The 21,142-nt window shown below is 43.5% G+C and overlaps 2 protein-coding genes across 2 annotated transcripts in view; one reads left to right on the top strand and one right to left on the bottom strand.

Annotated features, from left to right (window-relative positions):
- LOC146799366 (rhodopsin, GQ-coupled-like) overlaps positions 1-17,898 on the bottom strand; it is a 53,054-nt gene extending 35,156 nt beyond the window's left edge. Inside the window, exons 1-2 of the mRNA XM_085626923.1 lie at positions 17,762-17,898; positions 16,327-17,220 (exon numbers count right to left, since the gene is read on the bottom strand). Coding sequence (XP_085483049.1) covers positions 16,327-17,017 — 691 coding nt within the window. The 5' untranslated portion in view covers positions 17,018-17,220; positions 17,762-17,898. The remainder of the gene's footprint in view (positions 1-16,326; positions 17,221-17,761) is intronic.
- Positions 1-21,142, top strand: part of SEC23A (SEC23 homolog A, COPII component) — a 989,636-nt gene that overhangs the window by 549,376 nt on the left and 419,118 nt on the right. The window lies entirely within an intron of this gene.

The following is a 21,142-nucleotide window of genomic DNA, read 5'->3' as shown; positions in this document are numbered from 1 at the left end:
TTATCATGGAAATACCCCAATGAGAGAACTGGAGTTACAGGTAAGAAACTGTTCCTTCCTTCTAGAGGTTGTCTCTTGACCATCAAGGAAGAGTCCTTTGGAACTCAAGTTGATTAGCATGAGCAACACAGGAGTAAACCCAGAGGTGAGTCATATACCTATCATCTGGGCATACTCTGTGTTGCTCTTAGGACCCATATTCACGGTTTCCTGTACCAAGATGTATTCACTGTCTAACCTAACTATTGCTTACAGCAGGGTCCCGACTGGTGGAAGTTCTCGTTTTGATGGCCCCTTGCAGGCTAATGCCTCCAGCACACTGCAGAATTGTCCTCGGGCGTATGCAGAGTATAATCCCAGCGACTTGACTTGAGCCAAAGACAGTATTACTGTAAACATGTCCAATGTTTGATGTTTGTCTTAAAACAAAACTTTTCCTGGACATCAAAGAGCTTCAAAGTGACAGGGCTTCAATTGCTTTAACTAGTCAACGTTCCACCGGTCCAGAGTCCCACCCTGATGATCCTAGGTAAAATATAAGTACAAGGCAAAAGACACCAAAATGCAAGAGTAAGGCAGTCCCCTCCAGATGCATGATTCTTGAACATAAGAAACCTACTAGTGAGCAACAGTTGGAGGTCGGAGGTATATGATAATGACCAAAAGAGACAGCAAAGTGATCCTACATTGTATTCTCTGCCACTGCTGCCAGTGGGACTCGTTTTCCTGGATCTCACCAGTGCCTCTTTAATCTCTTTCTCACAAAATGACCCAAGGATCATTAAGGAATCTTAAGGATTGTTTGAACCTTTTGGTCTGTAATCTTCTGAGTGTTTTTGCAAGGGGGTGTACTCTGTCTAATGTTATCTTTGATCACTTACAGCATGTGAACTAGGGTTCTCCCATAAGAACATGCCACAATTTGGAGAAACCTGGTGTACCTGTATAGGCTGTGGTGTTAATCGGTCAGAAGCCTCGTTCTTTCCTGTGCTCCACAGTACAAAATGTGGTACAGTTTGTTATCAGGATTACGCTAGCTTTGTGGTTATTCATTTTCGGTCGTACTGCTTTGTGATTTCTGCACGCACTGTTTAGTAGGAACAAGAATCCTACATCTTCATTCTATAGCCTTTCTATTGGATTACCTGATTCCTAGGTGTGACAAACACAGTTTGTAACATCACACCACCGTTGCGAGGCAAATTCCAAAACTATTCTGGTGGGATGTAAAAAAAGATGTTAAGATACCTAGAGGCTTCCTTGATGGCCCTTCTTCAGGAACGCTAAGCATAATTCCAGACATCCCCAAGCAAATGCAGAACTGCCATTCTACTGCTGTTTTCAGACACAAGTTTAAATGCGCCCAGTGTGTCAACTTTGGGGTAGTTGAAATCTTCACATCTGAGGTTCTCACTCTTTGCTATTAGGTTCTCCAGTGTCATGTTAACATCGCCTCCCAGTTCTGTTTTTTTTTTTTGCCGAGCACTTTGCACAGAGGGATTTTTTTAATCCATGCATACATTGTTAAAAGCAAAACTACAATGTCATAGGTACCATGCTGTTGGCTAAAATGCCAAGGCTGGGTGAACGGGTCACACATGGAACCAGACTGCGTGGCAGCTTTGTGTTCTGCTAAATCTCTAGATGTGATCCAAAGTAGTCTCTTATCTTTTCCAAGTGCCAGGCGCTTCTTTAAATGAGATGTTTTGATAATTTAAGGTTGTGCACAATATTGTCAACTACAGGAGCCCCAAGTTTGACTCTTGTAGCACAAATTGAAAGGACCAGCACAAGTCTTCAAAGGCCTCTATAACCCTTAAATCAAATTAAATTAAATCCGGAATTTGTAGAGCTACGAACTACTCGCCCCTAAGGGTCTCAAGGTGCTGGGGGCCGTCGGGGAGATTAAGTGAGCTATCACCCAGAGTCACATGGTGCTGAGCTGGGCTGCCTCCATTGCCGGGGATCGAACCGTGAGCCCTGCACTCTGGAGTCAGCTGCCCTGGCCGCTGTGCCACACCTCCCCCTGCTCCAAGTAGCAAGTAATGAGGGCAAAAAAGTAAGGCTCGAGTGCAGACCATCTTCACCTTTTTGATTTTCTCAGTGCAATACCTATGGTTTGATGGCTATTCCCATATGTGTCCCGTGCTCACTTAGCCACAGGAATCAAGAATGCAGTTCACTGGTGAGAAGTAAATAGGCCAGAGCTGGGCTGGGGTTGCTTTTTTCTCTTGCAGAGAGGACCTTACCTGGCAGTTTGAGCTGGATGTTTCCTATTGCAGCAAGACTGGTTCTTGTCTGGAGTTTCAGAGTGGGCAGAAAAAGATGGACATGAGTCTAGTCCAGAGCAATTACCTGTGGCTGAGATTAATACAAACATTCCACCTTTCAACATTTTGTTTTCTTGGACATTTTAGGTGCACCATAGTTTTTAACATACCAAATCAGGTTGTAACTCTTCACAAATTTGCACTTAAAACCAGGTGGCCTGCTTTCCTGTCATGTCCCCTCTTTGAGGGTGGAAATATGCCCTATCTACAAATGTAGAAAACGCTGGTGGAAATTGATCCCTTACTTGCTGATCTGACTCTTATGAAGTCTGCCTAAAAGCTTTTATCAGCCACCAAGGCTTCTTGTTTGCAAAACCCCACTTCGGATGCTACAAACCAGCCTTACAAACTTTTTGTTGGAACCCACAATTGAGCATAGTCATGAGAAAGCTTCCAAATGGAATGCCTTCTTTTCTTGCATAAATGAGCAAAGTTTTCCATCCTCTTAAACCTATTGCAACAGCATTCCACATACCTGTTCTTCCTTGCAAATATGTTTCCCTGTTCCAAATTTGACTCTCTTACTATCCTTCAATCAATAGAGATTGTTTTCTATATACTGATGATGACTCTTCTAATGCAGTAATCGAACTAGATCTTAAGTCATCTCCCTCTACTAGCTAACTGTCATACATGCTTTTGTTTTAATACAAAAACAAGGTGATGGATGGAATGCTCAAATTAATCTCAACCACTGGCAATCACTTGGGCCGCATCCAGAACCATTGTTTTTCACCGTACACCCTCCCCCGCCAACTCAGTTTGGACGCATCCATATGCAAATCAGCCTTTTTCTTGCTCCTCATGGGATCAGTCCAGCCCGCACTTCAGGCCAGGTCCTTCCTGAACCGGAACACATGCATCCTACAACAGTTTCACCCTAGTTAGGGCTCTTCAGACAGGTATAGCTTGGTTTCAGTGGCACGGTGAGCACAGGATCCATGCCTGGGCATACCTGGCGCACTTAAGGCTTCAAATGCAAAACCAAGGTGGTGGATGGAATGTTTGAATTAATGTCAGCGACTAGCATTTTCTCGGGCTGCATCCCAAGCCATTGTTTTTTGCCCACTATACCACCTCAGTTTGGACCCAGACATATGCAGATAAGTCTTGACCCTGCTCCTCATGGGTACAGTCCAGCCCAAACTGACAGACCAGGTCCTCCCTGAACTTTTTAGTAGGTCACATTGCCATGGTAAACATCTTCAGGTGAAACTGTTATCTACAAGTTGTTGAGTGTACTCAAACGGTTTCTGCCTTTCACCACAAAAAGGATACAAGGTATGGAGAGGCAGTCTATTACCTTCAACCCCACCTCCATCTTGTGCACAGTAACAGGCCAGGGGCTTCCAAAAGGGAGTCTGCAGGACCCCATTGCTGTGGCTCGCTCATACAATAATGCGTGTACAACACAGACCTCATATCCACACACTTTTAAAAATGTAATTAATTAATAGTTTATTAGTCAATTAAAACCATAAACATGACTCAAATCATACAGAACAGAACAATTAAAAAGAAATGTAAAAGTGATTATACATCTACTTCAGCCATTGGACATGTTATTGATGGACCTTCACATTATTTACTTCCCTTCCAAATTATATGGATAAAAATGATAAATACAGGTAAGTGGCTCAAGGTGACTGATCGAACACATGCCTTTACCCTAATTGGTTAGTGTGTGTTTACGTTGCAGCCAGTTGTAATTCTACTAATATATACCATTATTCAGGACTATGAGTGATTTAAGGTGCGCATCCAGGTAGCGGATAAGGTATACGTGCTTTACTAAATATACAGTGGTATTTCCGCCAATAAATTGCCAGTATACAAAACTATGTATTATTAAAGTACCGAGATGCAGGACAAAAATACTGGTTTAAGCAAATTTTGCCTTAGCATGACGGGATAGGGAACAGCTACTATTGTTATCCCTAGCAGCCGATCCTTGCGCAACCAGTTTACCCGCTCGAGTTTGCATAAAATAACAGGGTTGGCACAGCCTTATATCGAGTTAACTAGTCAAACATGCCAACGGATCCTGTCGCCAATTAGGAAATTATCCGTCCCCACCAAGGCCCCGTTTACCCCCCCCCCCCCCCCCCCCACGGTTCACTCTTCATCGACCTGTATACTCATCAAGTTTTTTTTAAATAGCCAGAAGCTCTAATGTTCAACATTGTATTACTTGGGTCCATTGACTCCACCAGTGCAGTCCTACAAGACCTTATTCCCTGGTCAAGACACTCTTGCCTTAATAGGCTTCTTCGTTGGTCGACCAACACTGGGCAGATACATATAATGTGGAGCAGAGTCTTGATCCCCTAATGGCTTAGTCGTCAGTTCCGGTCTTCACTTACGCCGCCCATCCTCCATTTTGACATGAGGTCTAATGTGGGTATCTCACCAAGTCTGAGGGCCAAGAATGACCGTTTAACCTTCCAGTGAAAGGGTGCTGCAAGCAGGAGTGATTCTCTTAAGATTGAATATGATTTCAGCACCAGCCACCCATGATGACGTTTGGTCAACCTTTCCTTGTCTGCAGTCCAGCTTTGCAACCTGGCTGACTTATTTACCTATTTCTTAAAGGTTTGTCCAGTGATTTTAGAGTTCCATAGGTAGCCCAGTAGCCTGATATTATTCTCAAGATATTTCTTAAGGGTGCCATTCCCCTGTTGTATATTGATCTCGGACCAGACTAGATTGGCCAAAGTGTAATTGGCCGCTGCACGCAAATTGTGACAGAGCTTTACAAATGCCACCGGCCTGGCGAGTGACTGTTTTGTAAGTAGAAATTGTAACCGAAGTTGCGCAGGCAAGGCTGACCTGGGTAGCCTGAAGGTTTGTTCATAGGCTCTTATCAGTAATTTATCAAGAAGAGGAGCCCCAACACCTAGAACTATCTCAGAACCATACGCGAGTGTTGGCATCAGTTTAGCTTTCATAACTGCTTCATTGGGTTTCAGGTCATGACCTCGGATGGATCTAGCCAGAGATGAAAATCCATAATAGCCTGTGCTTTCCCCTTAATTGCCTTCTGGTATGCAAAAGTGCCATTTGCATCATATAAGTGGCAACCTCATCAATTTTGTTTCCATTAAGATGCTATTTTCGACTTTTGTTGGTTCCCCGATTACAAGCCATCACACTTGTGTTTTTTATAATTTACTTCCAGGACATTTTTTCTGTATAAATACCAGGACAATTAAGTAGTATTTGAAGGCCTATTCGAGTGTTACTAAACAACAGTAAGTCATCAGCATATAAAATATGAGAATTTGTTGTCCTCCCACGCTTGGTGCATGAGCTATCTGTCCATCTAGCTCTGTTGAGAGATCTGCCAAATACAAATTAAAAAGAAGGGGAGCTAACACGCAGCGTTGTTTTAAGCCCGTTGTTTGCACTTTCTTTGACACATGCGTACCATCTCCAATTTTTATCTTGACCCATGCGTCCGAATATACCAGCCTAATTGCTCGTAAGATATTCATCGCTGGAGCTTAGCCCATAGCATGTTCCAAGGCACGCAGTCAAAGGCTGCCTTGAAGTCAACAAAAGACATATAGAGAGATGTACCGGTTGCCTTTGCTCTATTTGCAATTAGGCTCAGGGTCATGAGATTGGTTAAAGTGCCTAGGCCACTTAAAAAGCCGGTTTGATTTAAAGGGAGTGTTCCATTTTCGTGCCACCAAGATTTCAAATCATGTAATTATAATGTGGAAAAGTATTTGAGCTCTACATCCATGATCGCAATTAGCCGGTAGTTGCTAGGTGAACATGCCAAACCCTTTTTATAAGTGGGGTTGATATTGCGCCCCTCCAACCATCAGGGATATCGTCATTTTCCAAAATGTAATAAAATATTGATGCCAGAAAGCCTGCCCACTGTGTTGTAAAGTGCTTAAACAGTGCCTGGGGAATCCCATTTGGGCCGGGGGCACAATCTCCCTGCAAATTTTTAATGACTTTCTCTACCTCCGCCGATGTAATTATCCGTGGTGCCAAATGATCTTTATTGGGACAGTGAAGGCTAGTTGTGTCCATCGAACTTCCCTTAAAATGTAATTTCAGGTATTGAACCCACTCCATTTCACTAACGTTAGCATTGTTTGCTGCTGCAGAGCCTTTCTCGCTCCTGTTGATTATTGACCACAATATTTTTGAGTCATTTGTTTTGAAGGCATGTAGCAGCTGGGACCATAATGTTTCTTGTTTGGCTTGCTTATGCCCCCAAATTTCTTTTTTTAAGTGGCGTCTCTCATTGCGGAATTGTTTTAATATTTCTGGATCTCCTGGGTTTTGACATAACTGTTGGAAGACTTGGCCTGTTTTATTTTTTGTTTTTCGGATGTGGAGGGCATGATTATCGATTTACAATGAGCAAGGTGTGATCCTTTATTATGTCTATTCTCTATGTGGCTTTTGGTCATATTGTTGGTGAGTGTTTCCCATGCCACTATTGGATTGAGACCAGTTGGAGCTAGGTCCTGCAAGATTGCGACTTCCTCCTCTGCTATGCTGTTAACGGTTCATGAGGTTCACTTGAGACATGTCCGTTTTTCTGTGCAAGTCTCCCCCCGTAACGTACGAACTGCCTTGTGTTTGCACATAAATGCGTTTTCCATAATTACCTGAGGATTATGGTCACTCTCTACAGGGCCGGACTGGGAACCAAAACCGGCCCTGGCAAAGTGCTCGGCCAGCCCCCCTGGGACTTGGGAGTGCCGCCGAGCTCTTTGCCAGGGCCGGTTTTCGGCCGATTTGGTTACAGGGCCGATTTTGCAGCTACGCTGCAAAAACGCCCCTGTAACAAAAACGGCCCCCAGGGGCCCAAAACCGGTCCCCACCCGTGCCGCGCACCGGGGATTGCCCGGTGCCCGCTACGGCCCTGACTCTCTACATGGTGGACTATTCTATAATCGCATACCTTATTGTATAGTGACATTGAAACTGAGACTGCGTTGCTCCAGACTCTTGTCCAGGCAGGTGTCAGTTGGCTTCCGACCATTCAAAGCCAGTAGGGCCATTAGCTCGCAGGCCTTTATGAGCTCTTCTTCAAATGTATCCCTCTGGATTTTCAATGGCAGTACTTGCTCAGGGAGGGGTCCAACTGCATCTGTATGTTCCTCCATTGGCTGATGGAATACGTTGAGATTAAAGTCTCCTGTGATTAGCCAGTGTGACTTGTTATGACTATCTTTTAATTGAGATAGTTGGGCTACCATTCTTCTAGAAGATTCCACTCTTTTCTTTGGATTGATGTATAGGTTTATAAGAACGATCGATTCTTTAAAACTGTTAGCCCAACCTTACAATTTCAATACCAACATGTTTGGATCATCCACGTACAATTCTGGGGGTTTATCTGCTAGGTTAGTGTTGGTGTAAATTGCTAGGCCGCCTTTCACCCTTCCAACGGCGCAACTTCTTTCACACGGCTTTTCTTTGGATTGATGTATAGGTTTATAAGAACGATCAATTCTTTAGAATTGTTAGCCCAACCTTCCATTTTCAATACCAACATGTTTGGATCCTCCAAGTACAGTTCTGGGGGTTTACCCGCTAGTTTAGTGTTGATGGAAATTGCTATGCCGCCTTTCGCCCTTCCAGCGGCGCTACTTCTTTCAGCCGGTTTTATGTATTCTTTATAGCCGTTGAGGGGAATGCTATCTTGTGCCCAGGTTTCCAGAAACATTAGGATATCAAATGATCCCAGATATCCTGTAAACACTGGATCCATGGATTTAGTCTGCAGCCCACTGATGTTCCAGTATCAGAATGACAGGCACCCGAACGATTGCTGGTGGCCGCCCCTCTACTCCATACACTTAGTGTGTTAGCACCAGAATCTGAGTTAGCACATAGAAGGAGAACTTTACACAAGTGAGCCAGTAGGCCTCAACTCTAGTGACACAGATAAAAAAGTCTGGACACAACTAAAGACTCCCGAAACATGGCATGTTGTCTTCACCGCTGTAATACTAAACCCATGATGGGGACAGTAGTCAGTAAATAAGTGCACTCTTGGTGCTTCCCTCCAGGTCACAGGACAGCTCCAGGACCTCATTGAAGATGCAGTGTTAAACTTTGCTTTTCATAAATAATTTTTCAAGAAACATGCACAAATTAAGTGCATTATTTGAATGTAAATAGATTGTGCAATGGTTAGTGGGTGCACTTTTATTAGTCCGCTTTTCAACCCCGGCCTCACAACACTACCTCTAAGAGTTCCAGAGACCAATCGTACATCACAACTATCTCCTCTGTAAACTACAGTATGTTGCCTTAAGTTCCATCACTGGTGAAATATAGCTAAAAGGTGTTACCTTCTGCAGAGTTTGTGGTGTAAGCTTTGCAGGTTTTTCGCACTTCATTTGTCATTGGCCATCCCTATTAGGAAAACACATTGCTTAGTTGAAATAGATGTTTAATGCTAAGAATATTTTTACTAAGTTATGGAATTATACTTATATTTCAAAATGTGAAACAAAATACATTTGTGCAGCTGAGGTCAAATTCTTCTATTTGCCTTATGCTGCTCTTAAAAGCCTAATGTGAAACCTGCTTGTGATTTTATGTTTTGCAATAGTTTGTTACCATTATTCGTTTTATAGACGCACCTGTTGTGTCTAAAGGGTCCTTTTACATTTTGGGCAGATGGCCAGGACATGCAGCATGCACTCAAAACATTGAACACGTTTTTTTGCACTTTTGTCTCTCTTGTTGAGCTCTAATGTGCCCAATTAATAGCATTATACATTACTTGCATGTAAGGAAAAGTTGTTAAGCTCTCCCCGTTAATACCGTTATGTTTCTCTCTGTTCTGAATGAGTTCAGTCTGCAAGAGTTAAAGAAGCTAAGTGACAGGCAACGTGCGCCATTCTAGCAGGATCAGAGGAAGTGCCCCTGCTTTGTAGTGGGAAGCCAGCACTTCCAGTACTCGACTCAGAAAAAAGCTAACCAGCCCGTGCCAGCATTTCCAGTCTGCCCCCTAATTTGGGACAGCGGCACCGAACGCTACTCTGCTCTTCTCACCGGCTCACCTGACGAGGTGCACTGCCCATATGGCACGTATACCCTCACCCTCCAATCCCAAAACATGGTCCCAAGTTCCTGCAATGGAACAGCTAGCCGGTCCGAGCGCTGCCCCTTTCACTGCAGCACCAAACAAGGTGCTCTGCCCCTACGGAGAGGGTCACCACTGCTCCCTAACGGCACCCTGCAGCATCAGCCACTTATGGCAAAATTAGCTTCCCTAAGAAAAGGTGAATAATGCAGGGCTTCTACGTTATTACGTTATTCTGCTATTTTGTCGTTTCAATTCACTTATTTTTTAATTTACTTATTATATAGCGCAAACTTTGTCCGAAGAGAACGCTTTATATGAGCAACAGTTGTGTTACAGACGGACACATTCATTTTGTTAGGCACAGGGACATTAAGTGATTTGCACAGAATCGCAACAATGTTGACCGTCCCTGCCGAGACTCGAACTCGGTTAGGGCAAATAGATTTAGAACACTACAGAAAATGAGGCGGTTTCTATTGAAAGAAAGCTAGACACATTCATTCAGCTGATCCTAAAGTGTTATTGCCCAACGCACAATTCTTTAGTTTTATATAGACGCATTGGAACACCTTTTATTTACACTGTCTGCTCGTACTCGCGAATTAAGAATGTTTGGGTAATACAAAGCTACATGTTCGCACTTTTATAATATACGTTCCAAATAGGTTTTAAAGCTGGTTTTCAGTTTCTGGTTTATTCTATGTCCTCCGTATTGGCCTCTGAAAGCACCTCTTTCCTCTCCTTTAGCCCTTTCACTTCTGTGTTGTTTGTGGATTGTTTAAACACAAGTTCCTCTTTTGTCTTTATGTGAACCCATTTAAAATACGATTGTTCTGCAAATTCAGGGCAATGTGTTGGTGCAAATCGTACATCAGTGGCTCACTGCAGCATGAACATATAGAGAAGTAAAGTGAAAATAATTTCATTGTGTAAACAAATATGCTCAATATGTTGTTACATTTCTAAAATTGACAAACCTAAACCCTGGAATGTTTATCAAGGAAATGTTGCTCTGAATGTCTAGTCCGGCAATGTCAAATATGTATGTGATTTCCTAGAGAATGTATTCTTCACAATCAATTATTTTTTGCAAAACATGGTAATATACTCCAGCCCCCGCTGCACAGGATCATATCCTTGGCAACTCTTGACCCCCTGTTCAGTTCTTCTATATCACCTGAGTGTGCGGATACCAGACATATATGGTTTTCTTTGGGCTCAGGGTGCCCACAGGAGAAAAACTGGTTGCAGTGTATTTGGAAAGCTTACAGCAAAATATCAGTTTAGAGTACCTGATTATTGGTTGCAGTATCACCCATCCACTGTACAGAAACTTAGCCCAGTCATGTATTTCTAACATCTGCATATCATAAAATTCTGTTGCCGGGTACCAGATCTGTCGTCCTGGCTGACTGGCCAAAACGACACACTTAACATGAAGTTTGTTCGATTTTCAGCACTTTTTCCCAAAACGTAATTTCCTTCAAGTTTTCTTTATGCAGGAAAATATTTCTGCCAAGGCTTCAGCCCAATCAGTGTTTCCCCTTAACCTGTGAAAGGAGCGAGACGCTTATTGGATTGTTAATTGGACTAAGAAAAAATGCAAATAGGAACAGTCTCTTTTCTAAGAAAGTCACACAAGTCTGTTCCCCAGCAAGGAGCTAGACACTATTTTTTCTTAGTCTTAGAAAACAATCGAAACAGCATCGGGCTCCTTGCAGGGGCATGAATAGATAAGAATTCTGAGAAGAAGAAACTGTGTTTAATGAACCAGGAAGTGAATATTAGACAGGAGGGACTCGGAAACAATCCTAGTCCCTCTCCTTCCATTCCCTACCTCCTGGTTAGTTTCCTCTGTTGGTGGGATGGTGAGGTAGTGGCATCTATGCTGCTCCTCCAGCCCCCTCTCCCACCACTCTTTCTCCCTCCAACAGAAAAATTAAGCTGGTGGGCATGGCTGGGGGAGGAGTGAGTTTGTTATAGCTGCCGTTAGCCCCCCTCCCAAGTTCATCTGACATCACTCATGACATCACATACTTTTTAATGAGGTGGCCCAGAAGTGCGCACTGGGCTGCCTTTCAAGAGTTTGCCAGTGCCCATAAGGGATCAGTCACTAACAAAGTCCTTACGGGCACCCAGAACCAGGAAGCACTAGTCCGGGCCCACCGGGTGCGGGACGGCTGGGGGGGCTCTTCAAGTGGCCATTTGGCCCATTGAAATATGCATACATTGAAAAGGTGTCCTGGTGACACCCTTTCATGATGTATATGTACACCGTTAAGGCTGACAAAGGGTTAAAAAAGACCTTGTAGATCAGTATTGTACAATATATATGTATAGTATAGTGGTCTCACTAGGAGGCGATGCAAGATTCAAGATATCAGACATTACAAAGAGAAGCCGTATGCTTTGATTTTTTTTTTTCTTCTAAACTTTGACAAGGAATCATTTTTATCCTCTTTGAATAGCATTAACATATACAAGGATTTATTTTCAACAAAATCCCTTCTGCAATCCATTAGTTAGGGGCACTGATGCCATCAGGACAACATTTTCATCTCTTTAATATTTGTTTAAAACCTGCCAACAGCTATGAAAGGGCTAAACGTTGATCAGATGACTCTTGAAAACTGTTTCCCATTATGTTGTACCATTGTTGTTATGTTTGTCAACTTTTGGTCCATTTGAATTAACTCATTCTTATTTTTACATTCTTTTTTTTAAATTATATTCAATATAACCAAGGCACAAGTCGTTCAAACATCGTACATATATGTTACATTTCAGCGTTGGACAGTCCATCAACACTGGCTCATAGTCAAACATCCCATTATAGTTATTATCAGCGTCCTTTAGTTTAGTACCCTGTCCCAACTTCATTTTCATCATCAGTGCCCTCTTCCTCCTGTACCCCTGGCGGTGCACAAATGTATCCCCTGAATTTATTCCAGTTCCCCCACACCCTGCTCCACTTTCAAGGACAGTCACGACTGACAAACACTGTTCTTTCGGCCACCATAGCTGTGTCCTTATCTTTACACCATGCGGTGAGTGTTGGTAATTCTGCTGAGCCCCATTTTTGTGCGATATTACGTTTTGCAAACATTATCCCCAACGTGGCCCAATTCTGTGCTGTGCGAGTAAGGTCACTTGGCTCCCAAATATTTAACAAACATCTCTTGGGCTCAGGCACCAGTGACACTTCCTCTGCCTGCAATATTGTTCTCATCACCTTAATCCAATAATCTCTGACCTTTGGGCATTGCCACAGGGTATGATAAAATGTGCCCTCCTCCCTACCCACATCGCCTTAGGCAATACGGGTGCAATGTTGTACCTATTTTGTGAAAGGTGAGCCTAGTGTAATAGGTTCGATGCAGTATTTTAAGCTGCACCAACCTAAGTTTTGAAGGTATTCCCACCTCCCGCGGAGAAGCTAGTGCCTCCTGCCATTCTGTGTTGTCAAGTTCTCCCACATCTCGGGACCATTTTTCCCTAAGTGTCGCGGTAGAATCAGGCAGGTTGTTATTTAGTTTTCTGTAGGTGAGAGAGGTAGCCCGTTTGTGCATGTAGTCTGTCAGCAGCCTGTCCTCTAGGGGGATTGCCTCCGGGATCTCAGTGCCAGGTGTGAAGGCAGCTTGCAGCGCGTGTTTCACCTGCATATATCGAAAGATTTCTGAGGGTGTCAGCTCGTACTGTTGTTGAAGACGTTCAAATGTGATTACTTTTCCTTTGTGCCACATGTCACCCACTGTGGATATACCAATTGCGTCCCACTGCGCGAACCCCTTACAGTTCCTAAGCCTTCCCAGTCGTTGCGCATCCCAAAGCGGAGTGAGTTGTGTTATAACCCCATGCCAGCCCAGTTTGGTGTGCGCTGTATGCCATATGGTAACTGTATGCTTTGTGGGCCCTATTAATGAGGTGGCTTGCTTCTTGTTATAAAGGGCTGACAGCACACCTTCTGTACCTAATGAGTTAACTCATTCTTGCTGAAATCTGCAAATGATGCAACTGATGGTGGATTCTTGCTATGTAATCTACCATCGGTTATGTAATTTGCAGATTGTCTGCTTCAGAGACAGCCACAGGCTAACGGTATTCCAGTAACCTTGAGAATAAGTCAACTAAGCAACTCCACGAGACAGAGACCAGTCTCAACTTGAACACTTATACCGACTGTTGCCTGGCGGTCCTGCATAGGGGTAGATGCACAATCCAAACTCCACTTGTGTTCCTGCAGCACCTTTTGATGGAACATGGGAACCAGCTGCTGGTGAAGAGTCCAAGCCTGTGCCAGGCCTACCAGATGTGGTTACAGGCTTCTGTGGTTGGCTTATGCTCCTTGCTTTTTTGCTAGGGTGCTCTTTTCAGCTACCACAGTCCGCGGTAATCACCAACTCACCCAAATACAGCAAAATAGAACTTGGTACGGAGAACTCTCCATCAAGACCTTATCAGACAAATCAGAATTATCCCTTACCATAAACATGTCGAATCTAAAGACCGTCTTTCTTGCTTTAAAAACCTTCCTTCAAGAGGTGAGCGATACTGTTGATGATTCAAAAGTATTAGGGCTAATACTTACAACACTGTTTCAGTGTACTAATCTGTTACCTACTGGAATCCGAACCTGAATATTGGGGTAATTATTTGATAGAAATCTCAAATTCCAATGCCCTCTTTTGTACATAACGCAGGACTATGTTGAGAAACCTTGGTGTAGGGACATTCCCACCGCAATGTTTTGGATATTGACAGTAACTGTTCGTGACTTGTACACCTTACCAAACTCAATGTTGGTATGACTGCTTTTGAAGCCAAATATTGGGCTCCCACCTCTAGAAGACTGCAGTTGGTGTGTAATGTGGCTCCTCACCACTGCACACACGAACCCGTTTTGGAGTTGCCCCCATAGCAGGAGTAGGGTTTGTGTCCTGCACTTTATAACCTTGAAGTCGGGGGACGATTAACTCACTGGCTCCCAGGCCCAGGCTTTTTGGAAGTATTTGTTAAGCAGCAAGTGACTTGGAGCAGTCGGTCAAACATACCAGAACTGTGCTAAATCATCGAGCACAAATGTAAAACTGGGCCTAGAGCGTGAGGAAGGAAGCTTTGGGATACGTTGGTTTGATTTTCCATTTGAAGAAACAAAACGATTGTCCGAGAACTGGCTGCTAACTTTATCAAAAATGCACATTTCCATAAAATATAGAGAAGCTTAAGTATGAAGATGAGGTGTGTGTGGGCGTTATTTGCTGAGGAGACACCAGGTGGTTTTCGATTCTGTTGCGGCCCTCAGGTAGGACACAAAACCTGCGAGTGACTTTGATGTTTGCCTGCTGTACCGGAACCTCCTCTTTCTACCCGAGAGTGTTTTGGTTAAATTTTAACTGCAGCATGCCTGATCGAACCTGTGTAAACATTCCTAAACCTGCCTCACGTTGTTGGTTCTGAAAAATACTGAAGTACCCAAAGAGGCCTTTTTAGTCTAACCAATTTAACAGCGCCTTGAGACCCTCACGTGTGATTAGTCGCGCTATATAAACCACGATTGATTGGTTGATTGATTTAATGAAATTACACTCAGCCAATGATAGTTAAACAAGACATTAAAGTATTTGTTTAAAAGCCCACATGTTAGCTCTATTGTATAGAGAATCTAAAACTACTCCTGCTCCAGCCCATGTGCAGGCGTTTTTCCCACAAGCATTATGCCTTCCATAACAACATAGTAAAGCTGTAAGCCGCCGTCCTTATTTGCTATGTAGTTTTTAGTCTATGCCCCATCGAGAAGGGCGTGTTCATGTTCGGCAGATTCTACGAATATTCTCTAGCTTTGGTTATCACTGTAAAACTGAAAGGCCTGTGTTGTTCTTAGAATCGTCTTTTGGTAATGAGTGATACTTATGAGCATATGTTTTACCTCATGTAGTTGTGAGGACTTTGTTATTCTGATGCAATATTGTGCAGTATTTCAGATGGTAACTATCGATGATGTCACTTGTAACCCCAATTACTACTAGTTAACCAACCACAATTCTAGGTTGTGTTTGAGACCTACCCTCTGTAAGTTAATACTTTGGAGCAGCTTTGCTGTGGGAGAGGAGTCATAGGGAGCTTCACTCATGATACTGTTACTCATCCCACTCCCCTCTCACTCAGATTCACTTACCCTCCTCGCTTCCTATCCTTTGTAACCCTTCTAAATCTAAAAGAAATACCTTGCGTTCTACCACTACATAAGAACCACTCACCCCAAGCTTAAACACAAAAACTCTGTGTTCTTCCACCCACCATGACTGCTATTAACACCACTTTTAACAACTCCACCCTCTGCCTAATTATTTTAAAAAGCTGACATCCTTCCACCCACACCCCCACCACCATTGGTAAAGCACCCCTCACCCTGTCTAAATATCAATACCAGACAACCTCCCACCATCCTTTAAATCTTTTCCTCTCACCTCCTCCCGATACTATCCATCCAAAGGTGAGGCTTTCGGGATTCAGTGCGAAAGTGGAGAGCGGGGACATGCTGACCGCATTTCTGTCTGAGGAAATTGTCAAACCGCGGATTGAAATCTTACAGGGGAGGCCGTGATTGCACTCCTTTGTGTGTCTCTGGTCTGACCAGATCCGAGAGAGACAAGAGACCTCTCATTCTACTGCTTCCCTCAAGCCCCTGTGTACTATTGGGATGGGGAGGATCAGTAATTCTGATGCATGAAGAAGAGAGTGAAAAGTAACAGAACTGATATCTTCAGGTTTTGTCTAGGCTGGCCCCACTTTGACAAATGCATGGTTGGTGATAACAAAATGTGATTTACATTTTCTCCGTCGTTAACCCACAAATTCCAGGTTACCAATATGTGTAAAATTAGTGTGACTATCCCTTAAAATGAAAAGAAATATTTGACTTACGGGCAGAGGAGACCAACAGAACTGTATTCCTGAAGTAAGGCCTGATTGGCACATAGTAGCAGTGATGCTCGTTGCATACAAATGTCCCTCTTCTTGCCTGGTGTTTCGCAATGTGAACAATAGAGATGTACAGCACACAAATAACCATTAATGGGATGATCATTCCAAGGATTAATAGTACCATGCTGTATGCTTTTGTCGAAGAACTAAACTTTGGTGCACAGATGTTGGCATTCTCATTGTACGCATAGCATCCGAAGCCCATAAATGGGAGAGCTGCAGTTAAAGTGCAGTAGATCCACAGTCCAGAGATGATTAACCACGTCCGCCGGCCTGTAAAGAGCTGGGCATAGTGCAGCGGGAACCCTATTTCTGTACATTTATCAATGGTCATCCAGGTTAATGAATGTAACGAAGACAACTGGAGCAGAACAAACAAGAAGGCTGCCAGGCGACACACCATCATGTCTGTTGTGAGAGCACTTCCACCGAATGAACTGTATACACTGCTTGGGATGATGGTTATTGCCAGAATCAAATCCGAGATAGTCAGATTTAGAGTCAATACCCAGGTCTCTGTTCGCAGTTTCCGATGAGAGGCAATTAAAATTAGCAGCAAAATGTTGGTGGCTACTGAGCCAGCGCATGTCGTGATCATGCACACCGCATATAGAAGTGAAGATATGTGCATTTTACCAGGTTCTTCCGTTCCAGTATTGTCTGGGGCAGCCCTGCTGTTATTGGGTCATCATTGGATGTCATGCCGTCTTCTCAAAGAACTTTGATTCATAGAAACCTGGATGGTGGTATAGCAGGGGGCTGGAATTATTTACAGTCGGGAATTAATACCTCTGGTGGTTACTGGTGCTTCTCAAGATAGAACCCACCTTTCTACTGCAATGAAAAATAGATCTCATAAACAACATATTGGTATGAAACTCAATACATGTAAAAGCAACGTGAGATTACTTTCATTTCAGTGATTCTAAAATTCTAATGAGTCTTTCCACTTATACATTGTGTATATTTCAATGCTCTGTTTGGCTAAACTAAGACATAAAGCACGAGCTCACATTGTAATTTACATCTCATAGCATTTATATGATGTTTTTGTAACTTTGAATTACTAAAATCTTTTACGTTCATAACTCTAGTCAAAACTTGTGCAACGTACATACATTGGTAGAAAATCTGTGACCATTACGCCAAGTGTTCTTTGATGGACTGGTGTGGTTAAGGCTTGTATCAATGTGCGATTTTCGGATAAACATTTTTTTTTTTATTGCTAAATGTTTTTTTAAAACCTTGTTTCTTACAAGATACTGAATCATAAAGCTGTTGTCTGTAACGCCGCACATATCCACTCGTCTTGTTCTACGATTTTACGTACATGGTTGGGAAAGAATTTTAAAGATACTAAAGAGAAGTTAGTTACCTCTTTGTCGGTGTTTGTGTAGGTCGCAGGGAGCCTTGCGTGTCCCGCTACTCGGTTCCGCTGTACTTTTCTCAGCAAGAAGCGTTGTCGTGAAGAGGGAAGTCTGGGATGACGAGTGTCAGCCGCGCGCTGTCAGGAGGTTCTGCCCACGGCTGGCGCGCAGCCAGGCCAGATAAAGCAGGTTCGCCTGTGCAGAGCAGGCTTGTGTGAGGGGCAGAAATCCTGTGTGTGAGTGATGCTGTGTTTGTTCTTTCTACTGCAATTAGTGCTGCCCAGTAACTCTTAAGGCACATTACACTCCAAAGGGATTCTCTCTTCTTTAATGAATGACGCTGATACTATGTGTTACTATTTATAAAAACCGTGTAATGTTTTCACTTTTTGCGATTTTCCCAAACCTAAAAGCAGATCATATCAACAATTACTCCAGTGTGCCGTCAGAAGGGCACCCTGTCACACGCTTTCAATCGAAATACAAGTGTTTTTTTCACAACCGTTCTGACCACTTTGCTTGCCTTTAAATCTCGATCCTTTTCAGGTGGTTTTGTAATGTAAACGGGCTCAATTCTTCCAATATCATCATTTTTCTGCTTTGGGAATTGGGATGTCTCAAAAACAGAAATCTACTTTCTCATCGTAAATCAAATAAATACATTAAGAAGCGAATGCTGCAATGACAAATATTTTACTTTAATAATTTAACTGGAGTTTGAGCCTGAAGATTCTTTTGTGGTTGTGACCGTGCTCCCAGCTCGAGTCTTTGTCCTATAGAGGGCCGGAAACTGATCAATATTGGTTATCATACCTTGCCGACGGGTACTACTTAGGAGGCAGTCACGCCCCCTCCTCCTTCTGAGTGTGCATCCTCGCCTTGCAACAAGCATGGCCAAAACCAGGAGCACTCGCCTATGTTGTGTCTATTGGCTGTCAATGTCTTTTTTCGTTTTCTTTTGCTTTTGCCGACTTTTTCTCTTTTGCTTCTGCCGACGTGGACATCACAGAAAGCACGAGTGTGTCCGTGAGAAAAAGACCAGTGTGACCAGCAAAATATTATATTGGCAGCCCTGCTCTTGCGTCCTTTCATCCTGTGTCATGCAGAGGAGCCCTCAGGGCGGAGGTCTTCAAACTTTTGTAGGTTGAGCCCCCCCTGCTGAATCTTTTTGGATGTTGCCCCCCCCCCACCACCTAACATAAATTTCAGGAACCTGGCACACTACACAATTGGCCGCCACGCGCATATCATGGGCCATATCCGGCAAATAATGTTCAACACAATAAGAGTGTTTAGGACACTGCAGGTTTGTGAGTGGGTGTGGTGAAATGACAGAGGCTTATTACACAGCTCAAAACACAATTTTCCAAGATAAAATGTGCGCACATTGTTTTTACTAGGATGCTTTGTTTTAAACATGACATCGATTATTAATAACACCACCAACATAAATGTGACGGTGTGCCTGCTTTTCGCCACAGAGACGGTCAATCTGTGGATGGATTTTTGCTACTGCCCTCCTCAGGTTGTGCTCCACATCCAGTCTTGAACGGTACTTAGTCTTTAATACTGCAAGTGCTGAGAACCCAATCTCACATAAATAGGACGTGCTGAAAGGCAAGAGAGTTTTGATAGCAGTTTCTCTCAAAGCTGAATATTCTGCAGACATTTTGAGCCAAAACAGCGACTGTAAATTCTAAAAGTGTTTACATCTAATATTCAGAGCTAGTGATCAGCCGCGGCCCGTGGAGGAAGTTCCGTGGGGCGGAAAGGCGGGGCGGGGGAGTGGCAGGGTGGGGGGTACTAAAAACCGGAATATGGTTAATTGGAGGTAAGTAAACAATTAAATAAATAAAACGAATTTCGTAGCATGCGCTGCATCGCAAAATGCAATGAAGCGCGCGCTACGAAATTAGTTTTATTTATTTAATTGTTTACTTACCTCCAATTATCCATATTCCGGTTTTTAGTACCCCCACCCTGCCCCTCACCCCGCCCCGCCTTTCCGCCCCACGGAACTCCCTCCACGGGCCGCGGCTGCTAGTGATGTGTGGTTTCACTGTTGTAGCAAAGCAGGAGCCCACTAATTTTACAGCGAATATCTGTGATATCCTCCAATATCTCAGACGAGGACCCATTTTGATCTAAAAGAAACTTTTTTTATGGTTGTTACATGAAACAAAACATTTCTCTGCAAATATTAATAGACTCTCTCACATCAATCACATTAAACAGAAATGAAACAAAACGGTATTTACAAGAAACTGTTTAGGAATTATTCCAGGCCATCAGGGCAAAACAGAGCTGCCTCTATCAAGGGGCCCCCTGAAAGGCTGGATTGCAGTGCATGTAAATGTATCCATTTGTAATTTAGGACAAAAACCTTGATGGGGCACGACATACCCAGGGCTGGGTTAAGCACTTATTGCACACAGTGCAACAGTCTGTTTTGGTGCCCCTCCTCCATTTCCTCCTTCTCCATGAAATCCCTTACTACCACTCACTAACAATGCACTTCATCTCTCTATAGCACCTTTCTGGCAAACATTTCTTTTTTTTATAGCACTTCTCATTGTTTACTCACACTCAGTTCTTTGATCTGCATGGTACACATTCTTTGTAGCAGGCACATTAACCCTCTGCGCTGTGTGGGTGGCAGGACTACCCATGTGAATGCATGGTGAGCCAGGGTAAGTAGGGTAAGAGGAGTGACTGCAAGGTGAGTGAGGTGACCATATGAATTTAGGGTGCGGATGTAAGTGCAGAGTGGGGCGAATTAATGTATGGGTAATGATGGGCTTATTTGAGTGAGATTCCAGATTGAGCAGTGAGGGGGACAGGTGAGTGAAGTGTCATATGAGTGCAGGTTGAGTAGTGTGCTCGTGTGATTGCAGGGTGAGGTACAGGATGAACAGCGCAAGTGAGTGCAGAGTGATCACTGAGTGCAGAGTGAGCGATGTGCTCATGTGACTGCAGGGTAAGTGAAGGGTGATTGGTGTGAGTTCAGGGAGAGTGGCATAAGTGCAGTGTGGTCACTGTGAGGAGGGTAAGTGGGTGAATGGTGTGAGTGCATGGTGATCAGTGTGAGTGTATTGTGATCGCTGTGAGTGCAGGGTGAGCATGAAAGTGAAGGGCGAGAATGAGGAGCGAGTTGTCTGAATGCATGGTGCATTCCAAGACACTTGAAGTAACTCAGCAGGTTATTGACGGCAGTGTAGGGTTTCAGATATGTTAAACTATTGCTATTATGGCATTAACCAGGGTTCAGGATGGAGGAAATAAATGTGCTGATCTTACAAAAAACTTTGATGTCCCTGGAGGTATAAAAATAAGCAGTCACCTAAAGCTGTATTGTCATCACTTGTCTGTGCATACTTCGAACAGCACAT

The sequence above is a fragment of the Triturus cristatus genome, chromosome 9 (genome assembly GCF_964204655.1).
Source record: "Triturus cristatus chromosome 9, aTriCri1.1, whole genome shotgun sequence".
In the NCBI taxonomy this organism is placed as follows: domain Eukaryota; kingdom Metazoa; phylum Chordata; class Amphibia; order Caudata; family Salamandridae; genus Triturus; species Triturus cristatus.
This window is presented reverse-complemented; position numbering and strand designations above follow the sequence as displayed.